The 12,407-nt window shown below is 43.7% G+C and overlaps 1 protein-coding gene across 2 annotated transcripts; it reads right to left on the reverse strand.

Annotated features, from left to right (window-relative positions):
- Positions 1-6,819: 6,819 nt before the first annotated feature.
- SAT1 (spermidine/spermine N1-acetyltransferase 1) lies at positions 6,820-10,505 on the reverse strand. 2 transcript variants are annotated; one of them, XM_005281544.4, is made up of 6 exons: positions 10,194-10,505; positions 9,521-9,572; positions 9,349-9,432; positions 7,930-8,031; positions 7,802-7,842; positions 6,820-7,377 (listed from the first exon to the last, which is right to left on the reverse strand). In XM_005281544.4, the coding sequence occupies exons 1-6, from the start codon at positions 10,257-10,259 to the stop codon at positions 7,207-7,209; spliced, it is 516 nt and encodes a 171-aa protein (XP_005281601.1). In that variant the 5' UTR covers positions 10,260-10,505; the 3' UTR covers positions 6,820-7,206. The 2 variants fall into 2 exon arrangements, with proteins under 2 accessions (XP_005281601.1, XP_042715030.1); XM_042859096.2 differs by having other exon boundaries at positions 9,349-9,450; positions 10,194-10,484.
- Positions 10,506-12,407: the final 1,902 nt, after the last annotated feature.

A 12,407-nucleotide genomic window follows, 5' to 3' on the forward strand; every position in this document is an offset into this window, starting at 1 on the left:
GGAATCCTTTACAGAGTGCTATTGAAACTGTTTTGTTCGTTTTTATTCTTTTGTATTGTAGCCCTCCACTTGTAAAGTCATGTGCCTGAGTTACCAGGACTTCAACTGAATCGGGAATCAATGGTCAAAAATATATAAATAAATAAAAAGAATAAATCTTCCAAACATGCTCCAAAATAACACTTGTATACATGATTTTTAAGTATGATTCCTTGGGCCTTCCCTAGGCAAGAATCTGGGTCCCATTAGGAAGGTGTGAATCTGCCATCTCCAGTGGCATGAAGCTTCTGTTTCTAGCCCTTCAGCAATGGTTCGCAACCTTTCCCGGGACATCTTTTTCCATACAGGGGCTCCCACCCCTTTATCATGACTCCCAATACTTGTTCATGAACTCTTTGGGAGTTGAAACCCCCAAGACTGAGAATCAGTGTCAAATTCCACCCCTGGAAAGAAGCATTCAGAGAAAGCCAATGTTTCTCAGTGTGGTCAGTGCATCTTACACCTGTGCCTGATCCTGTCTGACTCTATTACAGTCCCAGCTACAGAGACTGGCTGCAGAATCATGGAATACCCGGGGTCCTGAAGACAATTACTAGTAGTTAAGATCGCAAATCATCAGAATGATCCAACTTGAAAAAATGGGTTCTACTATTAAAATTAAATGATAATACTTACAAAAACTCAGTTGAAATGAATAGGAATTGGTAAGAGGGGGGAAATTTTACAAGGGTTACACTCTGTCCACATGCTAGGCTTGTGCTGATAATATTGGGATTTGGGAGGTCTCTTTTTCTGAACCTGGGCCTCACTTTGCTGTCACTTGGATATACCCACTGTGTGACACCGTGGACTTCATTTCTATCAGCCTTGTTGATAGACTGCCATCTTTCAAAGATATTCAGTTACATAAAAAGGGGGTTGTTTCTTGTAATGACAGAGGAGCAGCATATGCTACAATCTTTCCTTACAGTTCATAGCTATTTTTGTTTAGAACTGGCTTACTGTTGATGTAATTTCTTTGAGTATGGAGCATATTGCTGTCTTTCTCTGCCAGTTCTGCCCATTAATTTTCAGCAACAAGTAACTTTTGTTCTTAAACAACTAAATCATTATCCGGTTTCGTGCTGATCTGCTGAGCTACGATTAAAGCAATCTCACAGACGTAAAAATAATAAACCGAGGGCTAGCAAAGTATCTGGGATCTCTCTATTTGTAGCAAAATTATTTAATTTGCATTTTAAATGTACTGTTCGTCATATCATTGCTTCCACATAGCCCATAGCTAAGTGGAAGCAATGTGTGCCCAGCCAACCATTTCTCAGGGTTGGAAGGAACTAGGGAATGTGCATGTGAGGGCATCTCTACAGTACAAACTTAAAAATCATGGAGGTGAGATTTTCAAAGGCACTTAGAAAAGCCTGTGTTAGGCACCTCCTAAGTTATTGCCTATGTATTTCCATAACACCTATCACTGTAGTCTCTGTAAAGGCTGAGTTATTTATGATGTGTAAAGGTAGCATCTAGTTTTAAACAAAATGTATTTTTCTCCTTGCTGGTGGATCTTGGCGACATTTTTTCTTGGAGGACCTAGATAACATCACATACAGCCTAAGTTCCTTCTAAGCTGCGCGGCCAGGCATCAGCCTACTAAGCGTTGCGCAGGTGCCCAGGGCTGCGGTGGAGAGAGATGCCTCTTCTCCAGCCCCGGACCTGCTGTGACCAGGGGGAGAGGCACCTCTCCCCTCCAGCCCCAGCCCAATCTTGGACCTGCCACAGCCGAGGGGAGAGGCACCTCTCCCCTGGCCCCAGCCCCGGACCTGCTGCACCTGGGGGGGAGACCAGGGGAGAGGCGCCTATCCTGCAGCCTCTGCCTCAGGGCTGCTGCAGTGGGGAGAGGCACCTCTCCCCCTCACAAGCCAGGTGCTGCTGTGGGGGGAATCCTCTCTCCCTGCTGTAGCCCTGAGGCTGCCTGCACCCCAACCCCTCACCCCAGCTGCACCCCAGAGCCCTCACCCCCTCATGCACCCCAACCCTCTGCCCCAGCCCTGAGCCCCCTCCCACACTCTGAACCCTTCGGCCCCACCCCCACCACATTATTTTTGTTATCCTAAAATTAATTCTACACATGCGTGGGAAAAATTAGAGGGAACACTGCATATGGCATAAAACAAACTTCCAAACAGGGTCACAAGAGGTGACCCTGGCAACTACAGGCCAGTAAGCCTCACTTCAGTACTGGGAAAATTGGTTGAAACTATTGTAAAGAACAAAATTGTCAGACATATAGATGAACATAATTTGTTGGGAAATAGTCAACATGGTTTTTGTGAAAGGAAATCGTGCTAGAATTCTTTGAGGGGGTCAACAAGTATGCGGACAAAGGGGATCCAGTGGATATAGTGTATTTAGATTTTCAGAAAGCCTTTGACAAGGTCCCTCACCAAAGGCTCTTAAGCAACATAAGCAGTCGTGGGATAAGAGGGAAGGTTCTCTCATATATTGGTAACTGGTTAAAAGATAGGAAACAACGGGTAGGAATAAATGGTCAGTTTTGAGAATGGTGAGAGGTAAATAGTGGTGTCTCCCAGGGGTCTGTACTGTGCCCAGTCCTATTTAACATATTCATAAATGATCTGGAAAAAGGGGTAAACAGTGAGGTGGCAAAATTTGCAGATGATACAAAACTACTCAAGATAGTCCCAGGCAGACTGTGAAGAACTACAAGAGGATCTCAAAACTGGGTGACTGGACAACAAAATGGCAGATGAAATTCAGTGTTAATAAATGCAAAGTAATGCACATTGGAAAACATAATCCTAACTATACATACAATGATGGGGTCTAAATTAGCTGTTACCATTCAAGAAAGAGATCTTGGAGTCATTTTGGATAGTTCTCTGAAAACATCCACTCAGTGTGCAGCAGCAGTCAAAAAAGCTAACAATGTTGGGAATCATTAAGAAAGGGATAGATAATGAGACAGAAAATATCATATTGCCTTTATATAAATCCATGGTACGCCCACATCTTGAATACTGCGTGCAGATGTGGTCACCCCATCTCAAAAAAGATATATTGGAATTGGAAAAGGTTCAAAAAATGACAACAAAAATTATTAGAATGGCTTCCGTATGAGGAGAGATTAATAAGACAGGGACTTTTCAGCTTGGAAAAGAGGCGACTAAGGGGGAATATGATAGAGGTCTATAAAATCATGAGTGGTATAGAGAAAGTAAATAAGGAAGTGTTATTTCGTCCTCATAATACAAGAACAAGGGGCCACCAAATGAAATTAATAGGTGGCAGGTTTAAAACAAACACAAGAAAGTATTTTTTCATGCAACACACTGTCAACCTCTGGAACTCCTTGCCAGAGGATGTTGTGAAGGCCAGTACTATAAAGGGGGTCAAAAGGGAGCTAGATAGATTCATGGAAGATAGGTCCATCAATGGCTATTAGCCAGGATGGGCAGAAATGGTGTCCCTAGAACTCTGTTTGCCAAAAGCTGGGATTGGGTGACAGGGCCTGGATCACTTGATGATTACCTGTCTGTTCATTCCCTTTGGGGGCACCTGCCATTGGCCACTGTCAGAGGACAGGATACTGGGCTTGATGGACCTTTGGTCTGGCCCAGTATGGCCGTTCTTATGTTCTTAATCAGCATCCACTTTTGTCTCCTTAGTGTGTTTTTTTTGTGTGTGTGAGAGAGAGAGGAGGAAAACACAATTTAGTGAAAAGAGTGATCTCTTTTCATTAACCACAATTTCCTCTTTACAATGACATAAATCTCCTAAATTCTTATAAGGGTTTGGCAACCCTCTTTTGGTTTTTTTGGTTTTGTTTTGTTTTTAGTTTTCATCGACTGATCCTTGCCCTCCTAGTCTTTTACTTCGTGTTTTGCTGTCAAATGAACACTCAAAAGTGAAAGTGAAGCTGGACTGAAAATAGCTTGTTTTGGAGGAGGGTGGGAAGGGGTTTTTATATGAAACCCTAAATTCATTCTCAGAAGCTCTGAAGAGGTGCAATAATACTTGATTCAGATTTTGAACCTGAGCTAAGTTTCAAATTTGTAATAAAATTCAATATCAGATTTCACATAACTCTACTGGTTGAAATATTATCTTTTGTTTTCTTCCATGACCGGTTAAAACCTTTATCTGAACTGCAACCATCTCTTCCAAAACCTGGTTCAGCAAAGCATTTATATAAGGGCTGGTTCGGCGGCAAGCAATCGATCTTCTGGGATCGATTTATTGCGTCTTGTCTAGACGCGATAAATCGATCCTGGAAGTGCTCGCCGTCGACGCCAGTAATCCTGCTCCGCGAGAGGAGTAGGCGGAGTTGACGGGGGAGCCTGCCTGCCGTATGTGGATCCGTGGTAAGTACCTTTATGTTCGAACTAAGATACTTTGACTTCAGCTACGTTATCCACGTAGCTGAAGTTGCGTATCTTAGTTCGAACTGGGGGCTTAGTGTGGACCAGCCCTTATTCTCTATCCCTTTTTGAATGATTCCTAACATCCTGTTTGCTTTTTTGACTCCGCTGCACACTGCGTGGACGTCTTTAGAGAACTATCCATGATGACTCCAAGATCTTGTTCCTGATTAGTTGTAACTAAATTAGCCCCCATCATATTGTATGTATAGTTGGTTATTTTTTTCAATGTGCATTACTTTACATTTATCCACATTAAATTTCATTTGCCATTTTGTTGCCCAATCACTTAGTTTTGTGAGATCTTTTTGAAGTTCGTCACTGTCTGCATTGGTCTTAACTATCTTGAGCAGTTTAGTATCATCTGCAAACTTTGCCACCTCACTGTTTACCCCTTTCTCCAGATCATTTATGAATAAGTTGAATAGGATTGGTCCTAGGACTGTCCCTTAGGGAACACAACTAGTTACCCCTCTCCATTTTGAAAATTTACCATTTATTCCTACCTTTTGTTCCCTGTCTTTTAACCAGTTCTCAATCCATGAAAGGATCTTCCCTCTCATCCCATGACAACTTAATTTACATAAGAGCCTTTGGTGAGGGACCTTGTCAAAGGCTTTCTGGAAATATAAGTACACTAGATCCCCCTTGTCCACATGTTTGTTGACCCCTTCAAAGAACTCTAATAGATTAGTAAGATATGATTTCCCTTTACAGAAACCATGTTGACTTTTGCCCAACAAATTATGTTCCTGTGTCTGACAATTTTATTCTTTACTATTGTTTCAACTAATTTGCTCAGTACTGACATTAGACTTACCGGTCTGTAATTGCCGGGATCACCTCTAGAGCCCTTTTTAAATATCAGTGTTACATTAGGTATCTTCCAGTCATTGGGTACAGAAGCTGATTTAAAGGACAGGTTACAAACCATAGTTAATAGTTCTGCAATTTCACATTTGAGTTCTTTCAGAACTCTTGGGTAAATGCCACCTGGTCCCAGTGACTTATTACTGTTAAGTTTATCAATTAATTCCAAAACCTCCTCTAATGACACTTCAATCTGTGACAATTCCTCAGATTTGTCACCTACAAAGGATGGCTCAGGTTTGGGAATCTCCCTAACATCCTCAGCTGTGAAGCCTGAAGCAAAGAATTCAGTTTCTCCACAATGACTTTATCATGTTTAAGTGCTCCTTTTGTAGCTCGATTGTCCAGGGGCCCCACTGGTTATTTAGCAGGCTTCCTACTTCTGATGTACTTAATATTTATTACCTTTTGAGTTTTTGACTAGCTGTTCAAACTCCTTTTTGGCATTTATTACATTTTTACACTTAATTTGGTAGTGTTTATGCTCCTTTCCATTTACCTAGCTACAACTGAATGAGGTGGGTCTTTGCATTGTAGTACAGTGAGATGATTCCTGTCCCAAAACCACTTACGCAGGTCTAATTCTATACTCAAAAGTTGTACTGGTGTAACTTTTGGCGAGGTTTTTTTTTTTTTTTTTTTTAAATCAATCTACCAGTACAAACCCTAGTGGGGAGACAGTTATACTGGTACAACATATTCCCATTCCTGTACAGGATTAAGCTAATCAGTATAACCACCTCTATAGAGATTTACTGTCTTCACTATGCTGGAACAACCCTTCTAATGTAGGTAAGGCTGTTGTAGTGAAGTTAGTAGTTTTTGTATTTCAGCCAGTCCAAGCACCATTCAAATATAATGAAAACAAGTGGAAGCTACTTTAACTATAACCCTGGTGTGTTGCTTTCATTATCAACCTCACTTCCTTCTGCCTTCCTGTTCAGGTGTAGAGTCCAGCTAGTTTTATGAAAAATCTCAAGTTCTCTCCCCACCTTAAAATTGTTTACTACAGAACAGGATAACTCTTTGGGCATTTGTGGCCCTGTGTACAGTGACAATTTTTTGGTAACTTTCAAACAGCTTCTTTAAAAAGGACAGCAGCTAGTTACAAGTAACCCCACCACCTGTTCTTGTGTTCAAATTGGTTTTAACCAAAATTTAGTTAAGGCTGGTGCAAAATGCTCACAAATACTCTTCAGTCAATTTAGATAAGATCAGGAGGTAAAGAAGCCTTAACAGCATTGCCTCTAATTACTTCCACTCTAAGAGAAAAAGCTTAGATTCCATATTAGTTTTTCCTTGGTTTTGTTTTTAAAAAAAGGAGCTACAAAATCCAAAATTGGAAGGGTGGACAGATACGTAGTCACTGGAAGCTACATTAGTTGCAACAAAAACTCTGCTTTCAAGTCCTTGTGATGCTGATTGGCAGTGGAGTTATTTATTGCTGTAGGAAATAGTGACCAAATGAAAGCCACTTTACTTGTAAGAATTCAACCACACTACACTAATGCCATTGAAGTGAAAATACTATACTTTATTTTATAAAAGGAAATTAAAACAAAAACCCTGCCAGTGTGTACACTGTACACATTTGAATGACACTCACAACAATGAAGTTTTATTCAATATACATTGAAAGATCACTAGCCCACACTGGTGAAGGATGATGTTTACAAGCAAATAAATTGGACTTCACAGATGTCACTTCCTGTAAAACTGATGTTTCAAGTCCAGATGACAGATGACAACAGCAACAATTATACTACAATAGCACTGGTAATGGAGCTTTGGAATTAGTGTCCATGCTATTTATTCCACTACAAACTGTACAGAAAGCAAGGCAAGACTTTATTCAGAGTATGATTCAGGGATAAGATTTGTCATTTGCTGGAATAATTCCTCACTCTTCAGTTGCCATTTTCAACAGATGCTCTTTGTCGATTTTGAAGAGCCTCCATCCTTCCTCAGTGGACAGATCAGAAGCACCTCTTCTCTTGTAGAACCTGATAGAAGGTTCATTCCATTCTGCGACTACAAAGTGCATGCTGCTACAGCGGCATTTGAGAGCAACCTACAAACATATAACCAGTATATTTATTAGGTATATAGCAATCTTATTTGTTATGTACACAAATCTATCCTTCCACTCACTGTTGATAGGCAAGAGTCCCCAGCAATGATTTATTTTGAAGTGGACACCACTACTAAAATGTCTGCAACTGTTTTAAATATAGAGTTTCCTCCTTTGTCCCTCATCTCCATTGTGTCTATCACAATTCTGCATCTATGAAGAATCAGACAGATACTAAACCACTAGTTAACGGAATCTGATAAGCCTGCCGCTATATGTCCATTTATCCACTTTACTACGGCAACTGAATCACTCACTTTCAAGTTCTGTTAAAGGGTAATATTAATTCAGACAACTGACAGACAGACTTGCTTCTCTGCTGTCTTGTGCTAAAAATCTAATGGCGAAAGGAAAAACTACTTACCTGACTCAGATTCTTCAGAATTTCTGAACCAATGCCAAGTCCTAAAAAGTCAAGAAATGTTAGTTGTAATTTTTAAAAAAAGCATATACAATAAACAATACTTTAAAAAGCTATTCCTTAAAACATACCTCTGAACTCAGGCATTACAAAGAAATCTTCAAGGTACAGCAGTTTTCCAATCCATGGGTCATAAGTGAAGTAGTACATGGCAAAACCCACAATAAGATGTCCTGTAACAAAGGATTATATTACATCAGCAAAAAAACCCTTATTTTTGAAAGGCAACAAGATTAGTACATTTCAGCTTACATGCATGTAACCTAAATACCTAGGTGTTCTTTCTGTACATGCAACTATTATTTATTAACTGTTATAAGCCTGATTTAAGAATGGAAGTTTGCAATAAGCATATTGAGGTGTAGGTAAAATTGGAATTCTGATAGCTTGAGATCTGTGTTGTGGAATGAAGATTATCCTTCTGGTTCCTCAAAGGCAGTGTTTACAGTTATAGCGAACAATGAACAACTAAGGCTTTCTGCTACAGACATTATACATACTGATAAATCAGTAGGGTATGTCCACTTTGGATTATAAATTGGTTTACATTTTACACGGCAGTTCAGAATATGGTGGCAGTTAGCTCAATTCTGCTTTCTTAAAAATCAGAACACAACACTAATAGTAGAATCTAAAACCACACACCTTTAAAGTCTGTCTTCCAATTAATATTTCTCAAAAATTGCTCAGTGGGAAAACCAGGAGTGCTCACAGGCAGCCATTAGTTAACATAATGGCATCTCCAGCACTGCCTCAACTGTGTTCTCACTGATAAAGTAGTAGTCTGTCTCCATTATCCTGGGCACCAGAAAGATATCTACTTTGGCCAACAGCTTTCCTTGTTTGCTTGAAACAACTCTATGGCTCACCCTGTAAGAGGAGCCAACCAGTCAGTGCAGAACTGGTACCCTCTTCCAACATCATCCCACTCAGTCCTAAAACTTGAGAATTCAAATCATTGTTAGCCATAATGCTTTGCACATACTCATACGAAGAGAGTGCATTCAGAATTTCTGATCTACCGTGTGTTTTTGGGTAAATGCTTGGGAATAGTACTTGTCCCTGTTAGACCTTACCTCATGTATCATGATCATCTACTTTATTGTGTAACGGATCTTTTAGTTACCTCCCCGCCCATCCATGTACACGGAAGGGCCATGTACATGGCGAAGCTAGAGACTGTAACCTGAAGATTGGGGACAAATTAAAGAAAAAATGTGATTCAACAGGATTACATTAAGGTAAATTAGGGTCAAACAAGAACAACCATTTAATGAAATGGAATTACAGTACATCATATATATTATACCTGGTCTCCAGTGTCTTCAGGATGGTTGATCACTTTAGAAAAACATAATGGTTCTTCTGTTTCAAACACTTTCTTCTTACCCAAATTCACAGCTGGAGCTTTATATATAATCAGTAGCTTTAAATAATGTTACATACACCCTGCGCATTTCTGATTTTAAAAAAGCAGCAGGATGTCTTACCTTCAGCTGTCCACTGTTCTTCTGGCACTTCTGCAACAAGACAGTGGTAGAAAGGATGCTCACCAAAGCCATCTTCAAGCAGATCTATAAGATGACAATAAGCTGATATACATTATATATTAACTATAGTGGGACTATCATCAAAACAAACTCACAGCTGCTAATTTGTTACCTTTTTCAGTTAGGACTACTTGATCTTCCATATCCTCATATTTAGCTAATTCCTGAAAAAAATATATATATACACGTAAACAAATATATTTCCACATGTAGAGAAGACATTTCTTACCCAAGTGCTATTTATACAAAGCAGCGCTGAGAGGAAGCCACTTTCCCTGTGCAGAGAGTGAAGAGCAAGCAGCCCATTGCAGGTGAAGTGAACACAAACAACTTGTTTTTGCCAAGTCAGGAGGGCAAAGGTGTCCTCCACACTCCAGCAAAGAAGGGCTGGGTGCTGGGCATACAAAACCACGGGAACAGGGAGTGGGGGGGGGGAGAGAATTTCTATCCCCTGTGGCGCAACAGGTGCAAAGGTTCTGATTACAAGAACAACAGATTTTCTACTCCTCCTTCCTCCCCCAGTCTCCCCTCCCCCAGTCTCTCCCCACCTTCCTCCCCTCCCCCAGTCTCTCCCCACCTTCCTCCCCTCCCCCTTCCTCCCCCAGTCCCTCCCCTCCCCCAGTCTCTCCCCAGATTCCTCCCCTCCCCCTCCCTCCCCCAGTCTCTGCCCACCTTCCTCCCCTCCCCCCACACTCCTCTCCCTTCCCCCCAGTCTCCCCCTCCTCCTTCCTCCCCCTCCACACACTCCTCCCCCTCCCCGCCTTCCCCCGCGCGCAGCCTGTTACCTTGATGAGGCGCAGCAGATCGGGGCAGTCCTCGGGCCGCGCGCTGCGGATGCGGAACGGGGCCATTTTCGGCGGCGCTTCCCCCTGCGGCCCCCCCGGCTGGCGAGTCCCCGGTACGTGAACAGGAGCAGCAGCAGCTTGTTCATTCGTGTCCCCGGCGCGGCGGCTCAGTCAGGCTCCGAGCATGGCGCGGCGACGACCACGGCCCAACTGCGCACTCCCGACTCCGCGCTGTATGGAGGCGGCCGGCGGGGCGGCCCTCATTTATCGGCAACAGGCCCCGCCTCCTCCGTCCCCTCCGCCAATGGCCCCTCCCCCGCACAGGCCGTCAGCCAATCACAGCGCTCCCGACCCGAGCATTACCTCACTCGTCCAGAAACTGCGGGCGCGGCGCGTGCGTCATGCCAGCGTGAAGCCGGAGCGCGCGGCCGGCAGCGCCCCCTGGCAGTGACACCCCAAACAACAGGGATTGCCACAGGGCGTGGGGACGCTAACTAACTGCTGCTCACCTGCATGGCACACACCCACTTTGCCCTCTTCGGGCTTAGCAGCACAGCAGGGCTACAGATCTCCCCTCTGGCACCCAAAGCATAGGCTCCTCGGCACTGCGGGAGAATCTCTGCTAGCTGCTCTTAACAGTGTTGGGTCTCTGACACATTTGAGCAAGTCTGACACCCCACCTCCCCTTGAGCACAGAGCAGCAGTCCACAGACTATAGTGGCCAGTAAATTCTGCACAGTGCTCTCACTTTTATACAGCCTCATCCCATGGGACCACAAATCCCAGGGCACAATCTATGGCCTGGGCCCCACTGACAGGGAGGGAAGGGACCCCAGGGCAGGGCCGGCTCCAGCTTTTCTGCTACCCCAAGCGGCAAAAAAAACAAAACAAACAAACAAACAAAAAAGATTGGCGGCACTTCGGTGGCAGCTCAATGGCGCCGCTTGATTTGGCGGCGGCAATTCGGCGGCAGGTCCTTCGATCCCTCTCTTCCTCTTCGGCGGCAGCTCAAAGAGGCTTTAAATCCCCAGGCCCTTTAAATCAAGATTTAAATCAAGATTTAAAGGGTCCGGGGCAGTGGCTGAGGTAGCGGCAGCTGGAGCCCCGGGCCCTTTAAATCACTGCCAGAGCCCCGCTGATGGAGCCCCGGAGCTGGAACCCTGGGTCTTCTAGCCGCCGCTAGCGCAGCGGAGCCCCGGACCCTTTAAATCACCACCGGCATCCCGCTGCCAGAGCCCCAGGGCAGCAGTGGTGGCCCAGGGCTCTGGCGGTGATTTAAAGGGCCCAGGGCTTCAGATGCTACGGAGAGCATCTTTAAATCACCACTGGTGCCCCAGGATTTAAAGGGCCCAAAGATTTAAAGGCCCCACCCGCTGCCGGTTGAGGCCCCGCCCCCTGTGCAGGACTCCAGCATACCGGTAAGTCCTTTAAGTTACTTTCACCCCTGGGTGTCCCATGTGTCATAAAAAGGTGTGTTTTCCCCATATCCTCTCCTCAAAGATAAGAGTACTGTTCAGGCATGAACTACAAAATAAATAAATAAAATCCTTGCAGGCTCCCTTTTAAACAGTGGCACAGAAATGAATTTGGTTCAGGGAGTTTATGGCATCACTAAGACTATTTGTATTGATATAATATCCTCACCTGCATCCAAATATGTGAATTTTCCCTAAATCTGGTATGAATTTGGGTTCCTCAGAACTAGGAGTCAATTGTACAAACTCTGTTGTTAGGATATAGATATTCAGGCCTGTCTGTAAAGGCCTATACTTTAAGAATTTACATGTATTCTTATCACTTAGCTAGTTACAGAGGTATAAAAGAAAGAAAGACACTGTCTGTCTGTGTAACGGCCTTCTCGTACTGTGACAGTCTGAGGCTCTGTTCTTAGACTAAGTAAGGCCTTTGGCTAAGCAGCAGAGGCAGCCATAAGCTGATTCGTGAACGGTCACATCCTCACATTCCAAACTAGTCACATTAAAAGAAGGTGCTATTGGGCTGTTACAAATACAATCCTGTCCTGATATTCCTATCACCAGGGCCGGCTTTAAGCCGATTCGGCTGAATTGGGTCCCGCGCCTAAGAGGGCCCCGCAGCTGTCCACTCCACCCCCAGCTCACTTCCCCCTCCTCCCCTCCCCTGAATGCTCCACCCCCTGCTCCTCCCCCTCCCCTGCTTCCCGCGAATCAGATGTTCGCGGGAAGTCTGAAAAGG

Source organism: Chrysemys picta, chromosome 1 (genome assembly GCF_011386835.1).
Source record: "Chrysemys picta bellii isolate R12L10 chromosome 1, ASM1138683v2, whole genome shotgun sequence".
In the NCBI taxonomy this organism is placed as follows: Eukaryota; Metazoa; Chordata; order Testudines; family Emydidae; genus Chrysemys; species Chrysemys picta.

What these genes read in the sequence shown, in the direction of transcription:
- SAT1 (XM_042859096.2), bottom strand. Translation starts at nt 10,259, where the DNA reads ATGGCCCCGTTCCGCATCCGCAGCGCGCGGCCCGAGGACTGCCCCGAT. An exon ending in ATCTGCTGCGCCTCATCAAG is followed by an intron (nt 9,573 to 10,193) that starts GTAACAGGCTGC and finishes TATTTTTTTCAG; the next exon opens with GAATTAGCTAAATATGAGGA. An exon ending in TGTAATGCCTGAGTTCAGAG is followed by an intron (nt 7,843 to 7,929) that starts GTATGTTTTAAG and finishes TTGACTTTTTAG; the next exon opens with GACTTGGCATTGGTTCAGAA.